Consider the following 13,299-nt stretch of genomic DNA (forward strand, 5'->3'; position numbering starts at 1 on the left):
TTCCAGGATGAAAATCCACTAAAGGTTAAGGAGGTGCGCTATCCAAGCCCGTGGGATCGCGCTCGCCTTCTGAGGTGAGGAGCGTAAAGACACCCCGCTGTCCCCGGACTGGGAAATTTCTGCAGACTCGCCCTGCCGGAAGCACTGAGGAAACGGAAAGCAGCGGTGTCTCCACGAAGCAGCTCAGGCCGAAGCCCCCAGAGTCACAGCCCCTGACCCTCTGCGACTTGGAGCGGCCTGGCCATTCACTGCTCATGTGGCACCAGCTCCGGCCGCGCTCCCAAAGCTTCCTCCTCCGCGGCCCGGGCGGGGCCAAGTCACGGTGACCACGGCCACCAGGAGAAGGCCGCAGGGGCTGGCCGAAAACCCGACCACGGCCACGGAGAGCTCAAGGAGCCGCTCTGCGCGCCCCTTCCCAGTTCGGCGGCGGCGCCGGCAATGGCACCAGCACCATTTGTCCGCCAGGTGGTGCAGGAAGCGCGGGTGCCGGGAGCACCGCGCCCGAGCGTCGCAGGGCCAGCCGGCCTTCGTCCAGCGCCGCGACGACCGCCGTCAGCGGGCCGGCGGGCTGCGGGGACCGCCGACGCTGCAGCGATAGCTCCCCCGGGGCTGCCGTCGCCGCGGAGCCGGAGGTGAGTCAGCTGCGCGTCAAGGCCTTTGTCCGCGTCCCTGGCCTGCTGTCGGGTCGCCAGGGAGCCCAGGGACGCGTCCCAGGGCAGAGGCAGCAGGGCTGAGCCATCGACGAGCCGCGGGGTCACCAGCCGGGGCGCGCGCTCGTCCTGGCCCTGCATCTGCAGCCCCGCCGTGGCCTGGCCTCGCAGTGTCGGCGAGCCGCCGTCCAATGCCTCCAGCCCTAGCTGCAGCCTGGCCAGTTCCTCGAGGTTAAAACTCCGTTGTGCACGCAGCCGCCCCGTGACAGGGTCCCCCGAGACGTAGGTGGCCACGGCGCCCCCAGCCCGGCCCACCTCGGCCTGCAGCAGCCGGTGGGTGATCTGGCCGTTGCGGGTCCCTGGCGGCCACCGTGGCCAAGTAGGCCCCGGGCGGGTTGTTCTCGCGCACTGACACCTCGTAGAGCGGCCGCGTGAAGAGCGGCGCGTTGTCGTTCTCGTCGCCCACGCGCACCGTGTAGGGCCGCACTGTGCGCAGCGGGGGCGCGCCGCGGTCCTCGGCCACCAGCGTCAGGTTGTACTCGGAGATGCGCTCGCGGTCCAGGGACGCGGCGGTCACCACCAGGTAGCTGCCCGCGTAGGCCGGCTGCAGCCGGAAGTGCTCGTGCCCGTAGAGGGCGCAGCGCACCTGCCCGTTGGCGCCCGAGTCCCTGTCCGAGGTGCTGACCAGCGCCACCAGGCTCTCGCGCGCCGCCCCCTCCGGCACCAGCGAGACGGCGCCCGCCTCTGGCGTCCCAGGCCGGGTCGACGAGGTGGCCTCCGCCCCACCAAGAGCGGCGGCGGCGGCGGGGAAGGGCGAGGCAGCAGGCGCGCCCGGGGCGGCCAGTGGGGTGATGGAGATGTCCGGAGCGTTGTCATTGACGTCGCGGAGGCGCACGATGACCTTGCAGGTGGCGGCGCGGGGCCCGGGGCCGCGGTCCTGCGCCCGCACGTCCAGTTCGTAAGTGTCCTGGCGCTCGTAGTCCACGGGCCCCGCCAGGGTGAGGCGGCCGGAGCGCGGGTCCAGGCGGAAGAGGCGGCGCGCCTCGGGCGGGGTGCGGGCCCCGAAGGCGAACACCACGTCGCCGTTGGGGCCCTCGTCGGGGTCCGCCGCGTCCAGGTCTAGCAGGAGCGAGCCCACTGGCGCGTCCTCAGCCAGCTCCACCTCGGCCACGGCGCCCTGCGGGAAGGCCGGGCTGTGGTCGTTGGCGTCCAGCACTCGCACGCTGAGGGCGGCCGTGGCGGAGCGCGGCGGTCGGCCGCCGTCCTGGGCCACCAGCCCCAGGCTGTAGGTGGCCTGGCTCTCGCGGTCCAGCTCCTGCAGCAGCACCAAGTCGGCGCACTGGGCACCGTCCGCGCGCGTCTGCAGCTCCACGCGGAAGGGGCTGTGGGGCTCGGCTAGGCGCACGCTTTGCAGCCCGTTGGCGCCCACGTCCTCGTCCACGGGCACCTCCAGGGGGATACGCGTGCCCACCGCCGCGCCCTCGGACACCTCCACGGGAATCTGGGCCCTGGGGAAGCGCGGCGCATGGTCGTTGATGTCCCTCACCGACACCTCCACGTACACCAGCCGGAACTGCTCCTGGAAGAAGCTAACCACGTCGAAGGCCAGCACGCACTGAGGGGCCTGGCCGCACAGCCGCTCTCGGTCCAGGCCCGCGTCCCCGATGATCATCCTGTTGCCCTAGCTCAGCGAGCTGTTAATCAGGCGGAACCGGCTCGGTACCTAGCGCTGGGAATTAAACAGGACATGGTCACACAGAACACTAATGAAGGTGCTGGGGGCTTCTTCCTCACAGGTGTAGAAACGGACAGTTTCGGTTCAATACCCTGACACCACCAGCAGCCACAGAAGCAGCAGGGACTCCAGTCCACCCCTGAGGAAAGTGTCATCGGGGAATCTGAGCCTGCAGTGAGACAGTCTTGGGCCTCACCCGCCCTTTTGAGCGCACAGTCAGGAAACACTTGCCCTCTTAAATACTTCTGATCACTAAACCCTCTTCTGCTGTGTAATCGCTTTTCTCTGCCCTGGGCCCAAGCATGCTTCTTCTGAACCCTACCAGGGAGACTGCAGAGAGAAAAATATGCAAATAAGCCTCCGCCGGAGCCGATCCACAGTCTCCTGGCCTCCGGGTCTTGTTCCCTTGAAAGAGCTCGCAGGAGGGCCTGGGGAGCTGAACAGCGGCCAGGGCAGTGCAGTAGGTCATTGAGATTCCTACAGTTGTTTAGACTATAAAAATGCACCCGCTTGCTTTGCCGGTGTGCCGGAGTCTCACTGTGACAGCCCGAGCAGGGGAGCCGCAGCCTCTTTATTCCCCAGTTTCTATTCTGCTTCACCATTTTGAAACACACGCATATATGTATCCTTCCCCACCCACGGTTATCGGTCTATACTGGGTTATCATTTCCTGTATTGAGAGATTGTAGGGGAACAGCTTCTTCAGAACCAGGCAGTGTCTAATCAGAAAAGCACGATTTTCCAAAGTAATCATTTCTGAATAGCTTTTCCCTAGCCAAGAAACCACTAATGGCCAAATTTCCACCCCTTCCTCTCCTTTTATGTCAGTAATTGCTTATACATGAAGACTCAGTGTCAATCAGGGAGGTTTATCAACGACAAACCACTGTAAGGGATGGTTAAGGGTAAGAAAAAGATTTAAGGAAATATATTGCAGTCAGTCTTGTTAGAAAATTGCTATAGACCAATTATTTTTAAAAAGCCCTTGGCTGAAGAAAACCACGGGTGGCCTGATAGGCTGAAGGCTAAAGAAACATTAAACCATCTGTCTAAAGCACAACAGGCCTGTGTGAGGTTCCTTTTATGTGTGAAGTGTTCTAAATGCTAAACAGCCCCACATGGTAATGATGACATTGTTCCTTGTGCCATGGAGCTGTCATCAAGGCAGGGTGTTCTTTAACCAGTCATCTTGAATAAAATCAGTGAGCAGGCTGAGTTATTAATATGCCCAGGCTATTCTTGGCTCCTACATGTTCTGTAATGTTATTGATTCCTGCAGAGATATGTCAGTAAATGACTTTTCTTTTTCTTTCTATCACTCTTAAGAAGCAGTTGTACTTATCTTAGCACCAGAATCTGTGAACCCAGTTCTGAAACTGAGCCACCTTTGATGAGATAATTAATTTCCAGGGGTTTTAATTTAGTGGAGCATTTGGCAATGAGTCTAATTATAAGCACCAGCAACCGATAGAGAAGTACAGCAGGGAGCATGGGTTGATTTCCATCGGGTACTCTGAGATTCTGAAAAGAGAAAGAGCTTTGTTTTGTTTAGTTTTTTATAACTTTTTTTTATTGCAGTATAGTTGGTTTACAGAGTTGTGCCAATTTCTGCTGTTATTAAATGACTGTTGTACACATATAGACATTTTTTTAAAAAATATTTTTTCCATTATGGTTTATCATGAGATATTGAATCTAGAAGGACTGGGAGTTTGGGATTAGCAGAGGTAAACTATTATACATATCACAGATAGATAACAAGATCGTACTGTACTTTAGATTTTTTTAAAGCTTGCTTTTTAAAATTCAGATGAGGCACTAATCTGAAGAAGGGTACAACCCCCTTTCAGCTTAGTGAGACTAGATTTCTTGTAAGCCAGTATCTTCAGTGATATTATGACAGTGTGCTTTCTGTCTTAGAACTGGGTATTTCAGTGAAGCATCTGGTTATTCTGCCTTTGGGTCTTGAGGTAAACAAGATGACCTGATCTCTTTACCCGATTTTATTCCTAGATGCACCTTACTGGAAGACTGAAAACAGATTCAACCCATTCCTTTTAAAAGGCACGTGCTTAAAAAAAAAAAAAAGGCACATGCTTTCATGCACTTTCGCCAGGAGAGGGACCCGTTTAACCACAGTCCAAGTCTCTCACAGTCCCTGCCAGGCCTGGCTCTCGACAGTCTTCAGTATTATTCTTGCCATTCAGGATCAGAAAAACTGCTCAGCATCCTGAAAATGAAGAGTAGTCCATGACTCTATCTACCGAATATCAAAAGACCCAGATAAAATATTTTAGAAGGCAGGCAATCATACACATTACCTCCACAATGCTAAACATCTGGCCACTTAATGTTTGAAAACATCCAGCTATGATGCTTAAATGCTTGATTGCATTTTCCCCACTTTTCCTCCAGCTGTTTGGCAGCAAGGAGACCATCTCTGATAAGAAATGTGCTATATTGTCAGTGATTCATTATTAGTGGTAGCTTCACTTCCTAGTAAACAACCACCTTATTAAAACACTGCTTCATGAATGAAGGACAGCTGGAGTCTCAAGAAAGAGACATTTTCTGAGGCACAAATCAGTTCTGTGCCCATAGAGTGACACACTGAATAATATAGAAACTGTATGGTCTGGGCCCCTAGGGATATGTCATCCGGAAGCCATGTTTACAGCCCTGAGCTCCGCAGTACTCACATTCCATTCTGTTGACTCTGTTAAATAAAAACCTGTCTCAATATTAAAGAAACATCATGGCAGAAATTTGCTTGATGTTGCTTGTTTTCCCATTTGCCAGCATATTGCCAGACTCTAAGCCCATAAAATGTAGTTTTGATCTCTACTGGGGGCAAACGTGGATCAAAATAGGCAGTGCGACCAAGGGGACTGCCGCCACCACAGGAAGACCAAAATGTGAATAAAGTGGTAACTTGGTCCTCTTGCTCAGTTTGGTTTTAAAAGGGATGAAGGGAGGGGGAGGATTTGGGTGGACCCCTGCCGTGTTCGCTTTTGTTCCTGAAACAAAAGCACCAGGCAGACATGCTAGAGTTCCGCCCCCACCACCAAATGCCAGGAAACCAGACCTGTGAAACAGGGTCTGCATTCCAATCATTTTAATAAAAGGCTTTCTTTTTGGCTCAACAAATAACACCAGTATCCCTGGCACACTAAACCATGCTGTATGAAGCTAAGGTCATCACTTTCACCATAAACGTGGGGAAAACTGCCCCTAATTCAAATTAGTGCCTGGGTTTTGCACCCTTTCGCACATTTCCCTTTTACTGTTACACAAAACCCTCGACATATGTTTAAGGGAGAGTTCCTAATATGAATATTTGGCTAGATCAAGGTGTCTACACGTCAGAAACAGCATCAACTTTGATAGAACCTTGCACGCACACTTCTCTAGTCCAGAAATAGTTTCCGTGCCATTTAAAACAAATCACTCTGTGTACTACACTGAGACCCATTTTCATTTCTCAACTGAACAAACATCCTGGAGATGAATGAGCAAAACATTATCAAGTGCAATGTTTCTATCTTCAAGGAGCAACTTCTAGAAATTGAAGCTATGAAGACTGTTGGAGAGAAAACAAATCAACCAAACAGCTGAGTAGTTTTTTTTTTTTGGTTTTTTTTTTTTGGTCTTCCTGTTTTAAAAATCATACCTTGAAAAAAGTAAAGTTATTCTTCAGCAGTGTGAGCTCCCCAGATGAGAGTAACGGTTCTAAGCACTCTCAGAAGAAGATTCATTATCTCCCATTCCTGTTACCCCACTGCATAATCAGTTTGTTATTAGATCTTAACTGTACAGTCATTTATAAGAAAAGTTATCAGCAAATTGCTGGTCCTTTTTGGAAAACGATTTTCGGGAAAATAATTCAGCCCTGAATTCAGCCAAAATACTGTCCTCAAGCATAGCCTAAAAACAAATGATATTTATCAACTTTTTAAGTACTTTAACCTAGAGAAAATCACAGGGAAATGCTGTAGAATAGCAACACTAAGCACAAACTCCCCTTAACAGAAAAGACTGGATGACGTAATCTTCACTTAGAGAAAAGTTTCCTGTAGGATCATTATGTTAAAAATGATATTATCAAAATTATGTAATCTTAAAATAGTGGATAAAACGAGTTTTTAAATTGCTGATTTTATTAGTCTGATTCTATGAGGAAACTAGTGCTTCACCGGTGGCTCAGAGGTAAAGAATTCGCCTGCCAATGTGCAAGACTAGAGTTGTATCCCTGGATCAGGAAGATCCCTTGGAGAAGGAAATGACAACCCACTCCAGTATTCTTGCCTGGAGATTTCCATGGACAGAGAAACCTGGCGGGCCACAGTTCGTGGGGTCACAAGTCACCACGACATAGCGACTAAACAACAACAACATGAAGGAAATTAAATCAATGAATAATGGAAAAGTGTTTACCTTTTGGGTTCAGGGAGACCTTAATCGCCAAATAAGCCAGAGAAATTGACTTTGGTACCTGACTTTGGTCACTGGCTCAAGGGCCATACTTCACATTCTTACTACCCTACAGAAAGGAAAACCACCTCCTACTCAACAATGTTGCAAAGCAAGAGAAGAATAAAAGAATATGGATTGAGAAGCAACTTTTCATCTGTCTTATTTTCACTTCATCTCTCTTCCTCTTATCTAAATCTTTCTATTCCTACCCTATAATAAAGCCTATGACCACCAGTAATCAGAACACTTTGAGGTCCTTTATCAACAGATATTTGATCAACTATCAGTGACACAATAAAGCTCACAGTCTTGTAGAAGAAAATGTTGCTGTTGTTTAGTCGCTAAGTCATGTACAACTTTTTTGTTACCCCATTGTAGCCCACCAGGCTCCTCTGCCCATGGGATTTCCCAGGCAAGAATACTGGAGTGGGTTGCCATTTCCTTCTCCAGGGGATCTTCCCGACTCAGGGATCAAACCTGTGTCTCCTGCATAGCAGGCAGATTCTTGACCACTGAGCCACTTGGAAAAGAAAATATTTAAACATTACAAAATAAACCATCAGAGTTTCAGAAAAGACGTAGTGCCAGAGAGCATGGAGAAAGTTATACCAAATGCACCCAGGAAGAGGTCGCAGACTTGAAGGTAAAATCGCAGTCAGCCAGAACTACCAGGGGTGCAGAAAACCTGGGAGTGTTGTTCCAAGCTGTAGGGAGAGGCAGGCACAAAAGCCTTCGCTGGGCACTGAGTATACCAGTTGGTTGGAGTGGATGGTTTTAGGAGGACAAGCTTGAGTGGGCGGCACAGCTCAGGAGAACCATGATGCTAAGCTGAAGAGTTTAGACACTTGTAAAGGAGCAGTGAGAAAACACGGAAGTTTGTGGGGAAAGAGCAACAACCTTGAATACATATCAACAATGATATGTAATCTATTACTGTGTGTGTGAGTTGTTCAGTCATGTCCAACTTTTTGCGACCTTCCTGTAGCCCATCAGGCTCCCCTGTCTACGGGATTCTCCAGGCAAGAATACTGGAGTGGACTGCCATTCCCTCCTCCAGAGGATCTTTCTGACACAGGGATCGAACCCTGGTCTCCTGCATTGCAGACAGATTCTTCACCATTTGAGCTACAGAGAAGTTGCATTCTACTACTGTAGTTCCCCCTAACTAAGGATCATATGTTCCAATACCCCTCGATGCCTGAAATCACACAGAGTACTAAGTTTTTTGCTATACATACAGCCTCAGTTCAGTTCAGTTCAGTCGCTCAGTCGTGTCTGACTCTTTGTGACCCCATGGACTGCAGCACACCAGGCCTCCCTGTCCATCACCAACTCCTGGAGTTTACTCAAACTCATGTCCATCCAGTCAGTGATGCCATCCAAACATCTCATCCTCTGTCGTCCCCTTCTCCTCCTGCCTTCAACCTTTCCCAGCATCAGGATCATTTCCAATGAGTCAGTTCTTTACATCAGGTGGCCAAAGTATTGGAGTTTCATCTTCAGCATCAGTCCTTCCAATGAATATTCAAGACTGATTTCCTTTAGGATGGACTGGTTGGATCTCCTGGCAGTTCAAGGGACTCTCAAGAGCTTTCTCCAACACCACAGTTCAAAAACATCAATTCTTCAGTGCTCAGCTTTCTTTACAGGCCAACTCTCACATCCATACATGACTCCTGGAAAAACCATAGCCTTGACTAGACAGACTTCTGTTGGTAAAGTAATGTCTCTTTTTTAATATGCTGTCCAACCTAGACAGCATAACTTTTCTTCCATAACTTTTCCTCATAACTTTTCTTCCAAGGAGCCAATGTCTTCTAATTTCATGGCTTCAGTCATCATCTGCAGTGATTTTGGAGCCCAAAAAATTAAAGTCTGTCACTTTTTCCCATCTATTTGCCATGAAGTGATGGGACCAGATGCCATGATCTTCATTTTCTGAATGTTGAGCTTTAAGCCAACTTTTTCACTCTCCTCTTTCACTTTCATCAACAGACTCTTTAGTTCTTCTTCACTTTCTGCCAAAAGTGTGGTGTCATCTGTACATCTGAAGTTATTGATATTTCTCCCGGCAATCTTGATTCCAGCTTGTGTTTCTTCCAGTCCAGCGTTTCTCATGATGTACTCTGCATATAAGTTAAATAAGCAGGGTGACAATATACAGCCTTGATGTACTCCTTTCCTGATTTGGAACCAGACTGTGTTCCATGTCCAGGTCTAACTGTTGCTTCCTGACCTGCATACAGATTTCTCAGGAGGCAGGTCAGGTGGTCTGGTATTCCCATCTCTTTCAGAATTTTCCACAGTTTGTTGTGATCCACGCAGTCAAATGCTTTGGCATAGTCAATAAAGCAGAAGTAGATGTTTTTCTGGAACTCTCGCTTTTTCAATGATCCAACAAATGTTGGCAATTTGATCTCTGGTTCTTCTACCTTTTCTAAATCGAGCTTGAACATCTGGAAGTTCATGGTTCACGTATTGCTGAAGAATGGTTCACGTATGGCTTGGAGAATTTTGAGCATTACTTTACTAGCATGTGAGATGAATGGAATTGTGCAGTAGTTTGAGCATTCTTCGGCGTTGCCTTTCTTTGGGATTGGAATGAAAACTGACCTTTTCCAGCCCTGCGGCCACTGCTGAGTTTTCCAAATTTGCTGGCATATTGAATGCAGCACTTTTCACAGCATCAGCTTTTAGGATTTGAAATAGTTCAACTGGAATTCCATCACCTCCACTAGCTTTGTTTGTAGTGATGCTTTCTAAGGCCCACTTGACTTCACATTCCAAGATGTCTGGCTCTAGGTCAGTGATCACACTATCATGATTATCTGGGTCATGAAGATCTTTTTGTACAGTTCTTCTGTGTATTCTTGCCACCTCTTCTTAATATCTTCTGCTCTGTTAGGGCCAGGGCCATATCATTTCTGTCCTTTATTGTGCCCATCTTTGCATGAAAATTTCCCTTGGTATCTCTAATTTTCTTGAAGAGATCTCTAGTCTTTCCCATTCTATTGTTTTCTTCTATTTCTTTGCACTATCCACTATCCACTATGCACTATCCACTATTTCTATCACTTTCCACTGATTACTGAGGAAGGCTTTCTTATCTCTCCTTTCTATTCTTCGGAACTCTGCATTCAAATGGATATATCTTTCCTTATCTCCTTTGCCTTTTGAAAACTACAGTCACAGAAAACTAACCAACCTGATCACATGGACCATAGCTTTGTCTAACTCAATGAAATTATGAGCCATGCCATGTAGGGCCACCCAAGACGGACAGGTCACAGTGGAGAGTTCTGACAAAATGTGGTCCACTGGAGAAGGGAATGGCAAGCCACTTCAGTATTCTTGCCTTGAGAACCCCATGAACAGTATGAAAAAGCAAAAAGATAGGACACTGAAAGATGAACTCCCCAGGTCATTAGGTGCCCAATATGCTACTGGAGATCAGTGGAGAAATAACTCCAGAAAGAATGAAGGGATGGAGCCAAAGCAAAAACAACACCCAGTTGTGAATGTGACCAGTGATAGAAGCAAAGTCTGATTCTGTAAAGAGCAATATTGCATAGGAACCTGAAATGTTAGGTCCATAAATCAAAGCAAATTGGAGGTAATCAAACAGCAGATGGCAAGAGTGAACATCGATACTCTAGGAATCAGTGAACTAAGATGGACTGGAATGGGTGAATTTAATTCAGATGACCATTGTATCTAGTACTGTGGGCAAGAATCCCTTAGAAGAAATGGAGTAGCCATCATAATCAACAAAAGAGTCCAAAATACAATACTTGGATGCAATCACAAAAATGACAGAATGATCTCTATTCGCTTCCAAGGCAAACTATTCAATATCAAACCATTCAAGTTTATGCCCCGACCAGTAATGCTGAAGAAGCTGAAGCTGAATGGTTCTATGAAGACCTACAAGACCTTCTAGAACTAACACCAAAAAAAGATGTCCTTTTCACTATAGGGGACTGGAATGCAAAAGTAGGAAATCAAGAAATACTGGCATAGCAGGGAAATTTGGCCTTGGAGTATGAAGAGAAGGAAGCAGGGAAAAGGCTAATAGAGTTTTGCCAAGAGAACACACTGGTCATAGCAAACACCCTCTTCCAACAAGAGAAGACTCTACACACGGACATCACCAGATGGTCAATACCAGAATCAGATTGATTATATTCTTTGCAGGCAAAGATGGAGAAGCTCTATACAGTCAGCAAAAACAAGACCAGGAGCTGACCATGGCTCAGATCATGAACCATGATTGCCAAATTCAGACTGGAATTGAAGAAAGTGGGGAAAACCACTGGACCATTCAGGTATGACCTAAATCAAACCCCTTATGATTACACAGTGGAAGTAACAAATAGATTCAAGGGATTAGATCTGATAGACAGAGTGCCTGAAGAACTATGGAATGAGGTTCGTGACATTGTACAGGAGACAGTGATCAAGCCAATCCCCAAGAAAAAGCAATGCAAAAAGGCAAAATGGCTGTCTGAGGAGGGCTTACAAATAGCTACGAAAAGAAGAGAAGTGAAAGGCAAAGGAGAAAAGGAAAGATATACAGACAGCCTACGGGGTCACAAAGAGTTGGACACAATTCAGCAACTAAACCACAGCATCACTTATCTGTGATCAGGTTTAACTTATAAATCAGGCATAGTAAGAGTCTAACAGCAATAATTAATAAAATATAACAACTTTGACACCACCACAATAAAGGTTATGTGAATGCTATTTCTCTGTCCCTCCCTTTCCTTCTCCTCCCCCATCTAAATATCTTACTGTACAAATTCAATGCGTTTTCCATGCTCACTAAGCATTTCTCATGCATTGTAGCCATAGCTTTTGCAATTTGAGGCACAAGAGCAAAACTAGCACAAATTTCTTTTTCTTTTTTCACAACTTTATGGATAGAAAATGTATTAATCCCGTAGATGTTAGCAACCTCAGCATACAATTGTGGGGGGTTTTTTTCTTATTAAGTGGGGCATCTTTCACCTTGCCACTTAAAGGAAGCGCATTGTGGCTTCTCTTTCACATATTCAAATTGCCAGCATCACTACTCTGGCAGTTTGGAACCATTATTAAGTAAAATAAGGGTTGCCTGAACACAGCACTGTGAGACCGAGGACAGTCTATCTGATAACACGGTGGCTTCTAGATGACTCAGGGGCAGGATACAATAGACAGAGGATGATTCTCGTCCCAGGTGGGAGGGAGCAGAATGGCACAAGATTTTATTATCTTACTCAGAACAGCATGAAGTTGGGAAAAAAAAAAAACTAGGGAGTGTTTATTTCTGGAATTTTCTATTTAATATTTTCAGACCTCAGTTGACCGTAAGTAACTGAAACCAGGTGTAACCACAGGTGATGTGGGCAGGGGGACTATGTACGATAAATCACGTTAAACGAGTGCTTTTCTTGAACACTGGTGAAATGCTTGACAACAGTTGTTTTGTCATATGGTGCTATTTTATTCCTAGCTACTGGGCGTATACCCTGTGTGTGTTAGTCGCTCAGTCTCGTCCGACTCTTTGCAACCCCATGGACTGTAGCCCACCAGGCTTCTCTGTGGGATTCTCCAGGCAAGAATACTGGAGTGGATTGTCATTCCCTTCTCCAGAGAATCTTCCCGACCCAGGGGTCGAACCCTGGTCTCCTGCATTGCAGGCAGATTCTTTACTGTTTGAGCTACAGGGAAGTCTCTAAAGAACCCATAATTGAAATAGACACGTGCACTTCAGTGTTGACTGAAGCACTATTTACAGTTGCTAGGACACGGAAGCAACCTAAATATCCATCGACAGATGAATGGATCAAGAATCTGTGGTACGGATACGCAGTGGAATGTTACTCATCTGTGAAAGAATGCATTTGAGTCCATTCTAATGAAGTGGATGAACCTAGAGCCTATTATACAGAGTGAAGTAAGTCAGAAACAGAAAAGCAAATATCATATATCAATGCATATATATGGAATCTAGAGAGATGGCACTGATGGACCTGCTCGCAGGGCAGCAGTGGAGACGCAGACACAAAGAGCAGACTTGTGGACCCCGTGGGGGAAGGAGAGGGTGGGACGAGCTGAGAGACTAGCATGCAAACCTATCTGTTACCATACGCAAAATAGATGACCAGTGGGAATTTGCTCTATGACACAGGGAGCCCGAAGCCAGTGCTCCATGACAACCTACACAGGTGGGAGGCGGAGGGAAGAGGGAGGGGGGTTCAAGCGGGAGCGGACCTGTGTACACCTATGGCTGATTCATGTCGATGCATGGCAGAAACCAACGCAATATTGTAAAGCAATTACCCTCCAATTAAAAATAAATAATTTTTTTAAAGTGTTAAAAAATAAAGGATTGTTTTATTGGAAGCTTTAAACCATGATCGGGCGCAATATTTGCCAAATAAATGATCAAGGCAA

At 47.3% G+C, this 13,299-nt stretch overlaps 1 protein-coding gene across 1 annotated transcript; it reads right to left on the minus strand.

The window, feature by feature from the left end:
* Positions 1 to 317: 317 nt before the first annotated feature.
* On the minus strand, positions 318 to 2,987 carry LOC128057874 (protocadherin-8-like). Its single transcript, XM_052650361.1, is given in 3 exon segments — positions 318 to 1,005; positions 1,007 to 2,524; positions 2,617 to 2,987. Coding segments are annotated over 3 exon segments (2,577 nt in total).
* Positions 2,988 to 13,299: the final 10,312 nt, after the last annotated feature.

Source organism: Budorcas taxicolor, chromosome 12 (assembly GCF_023091745.1).
Source record: "Budorcas taxicolor isolate Tak-1 chromosome 12, Takin1.1, whole genome shotgun sequence".
NCBI lineage: Eukaryota > Metazoa > Chordata > Mammalia > Artiodactyla > Bovidae > Budorcas > Budorcas taxicolor.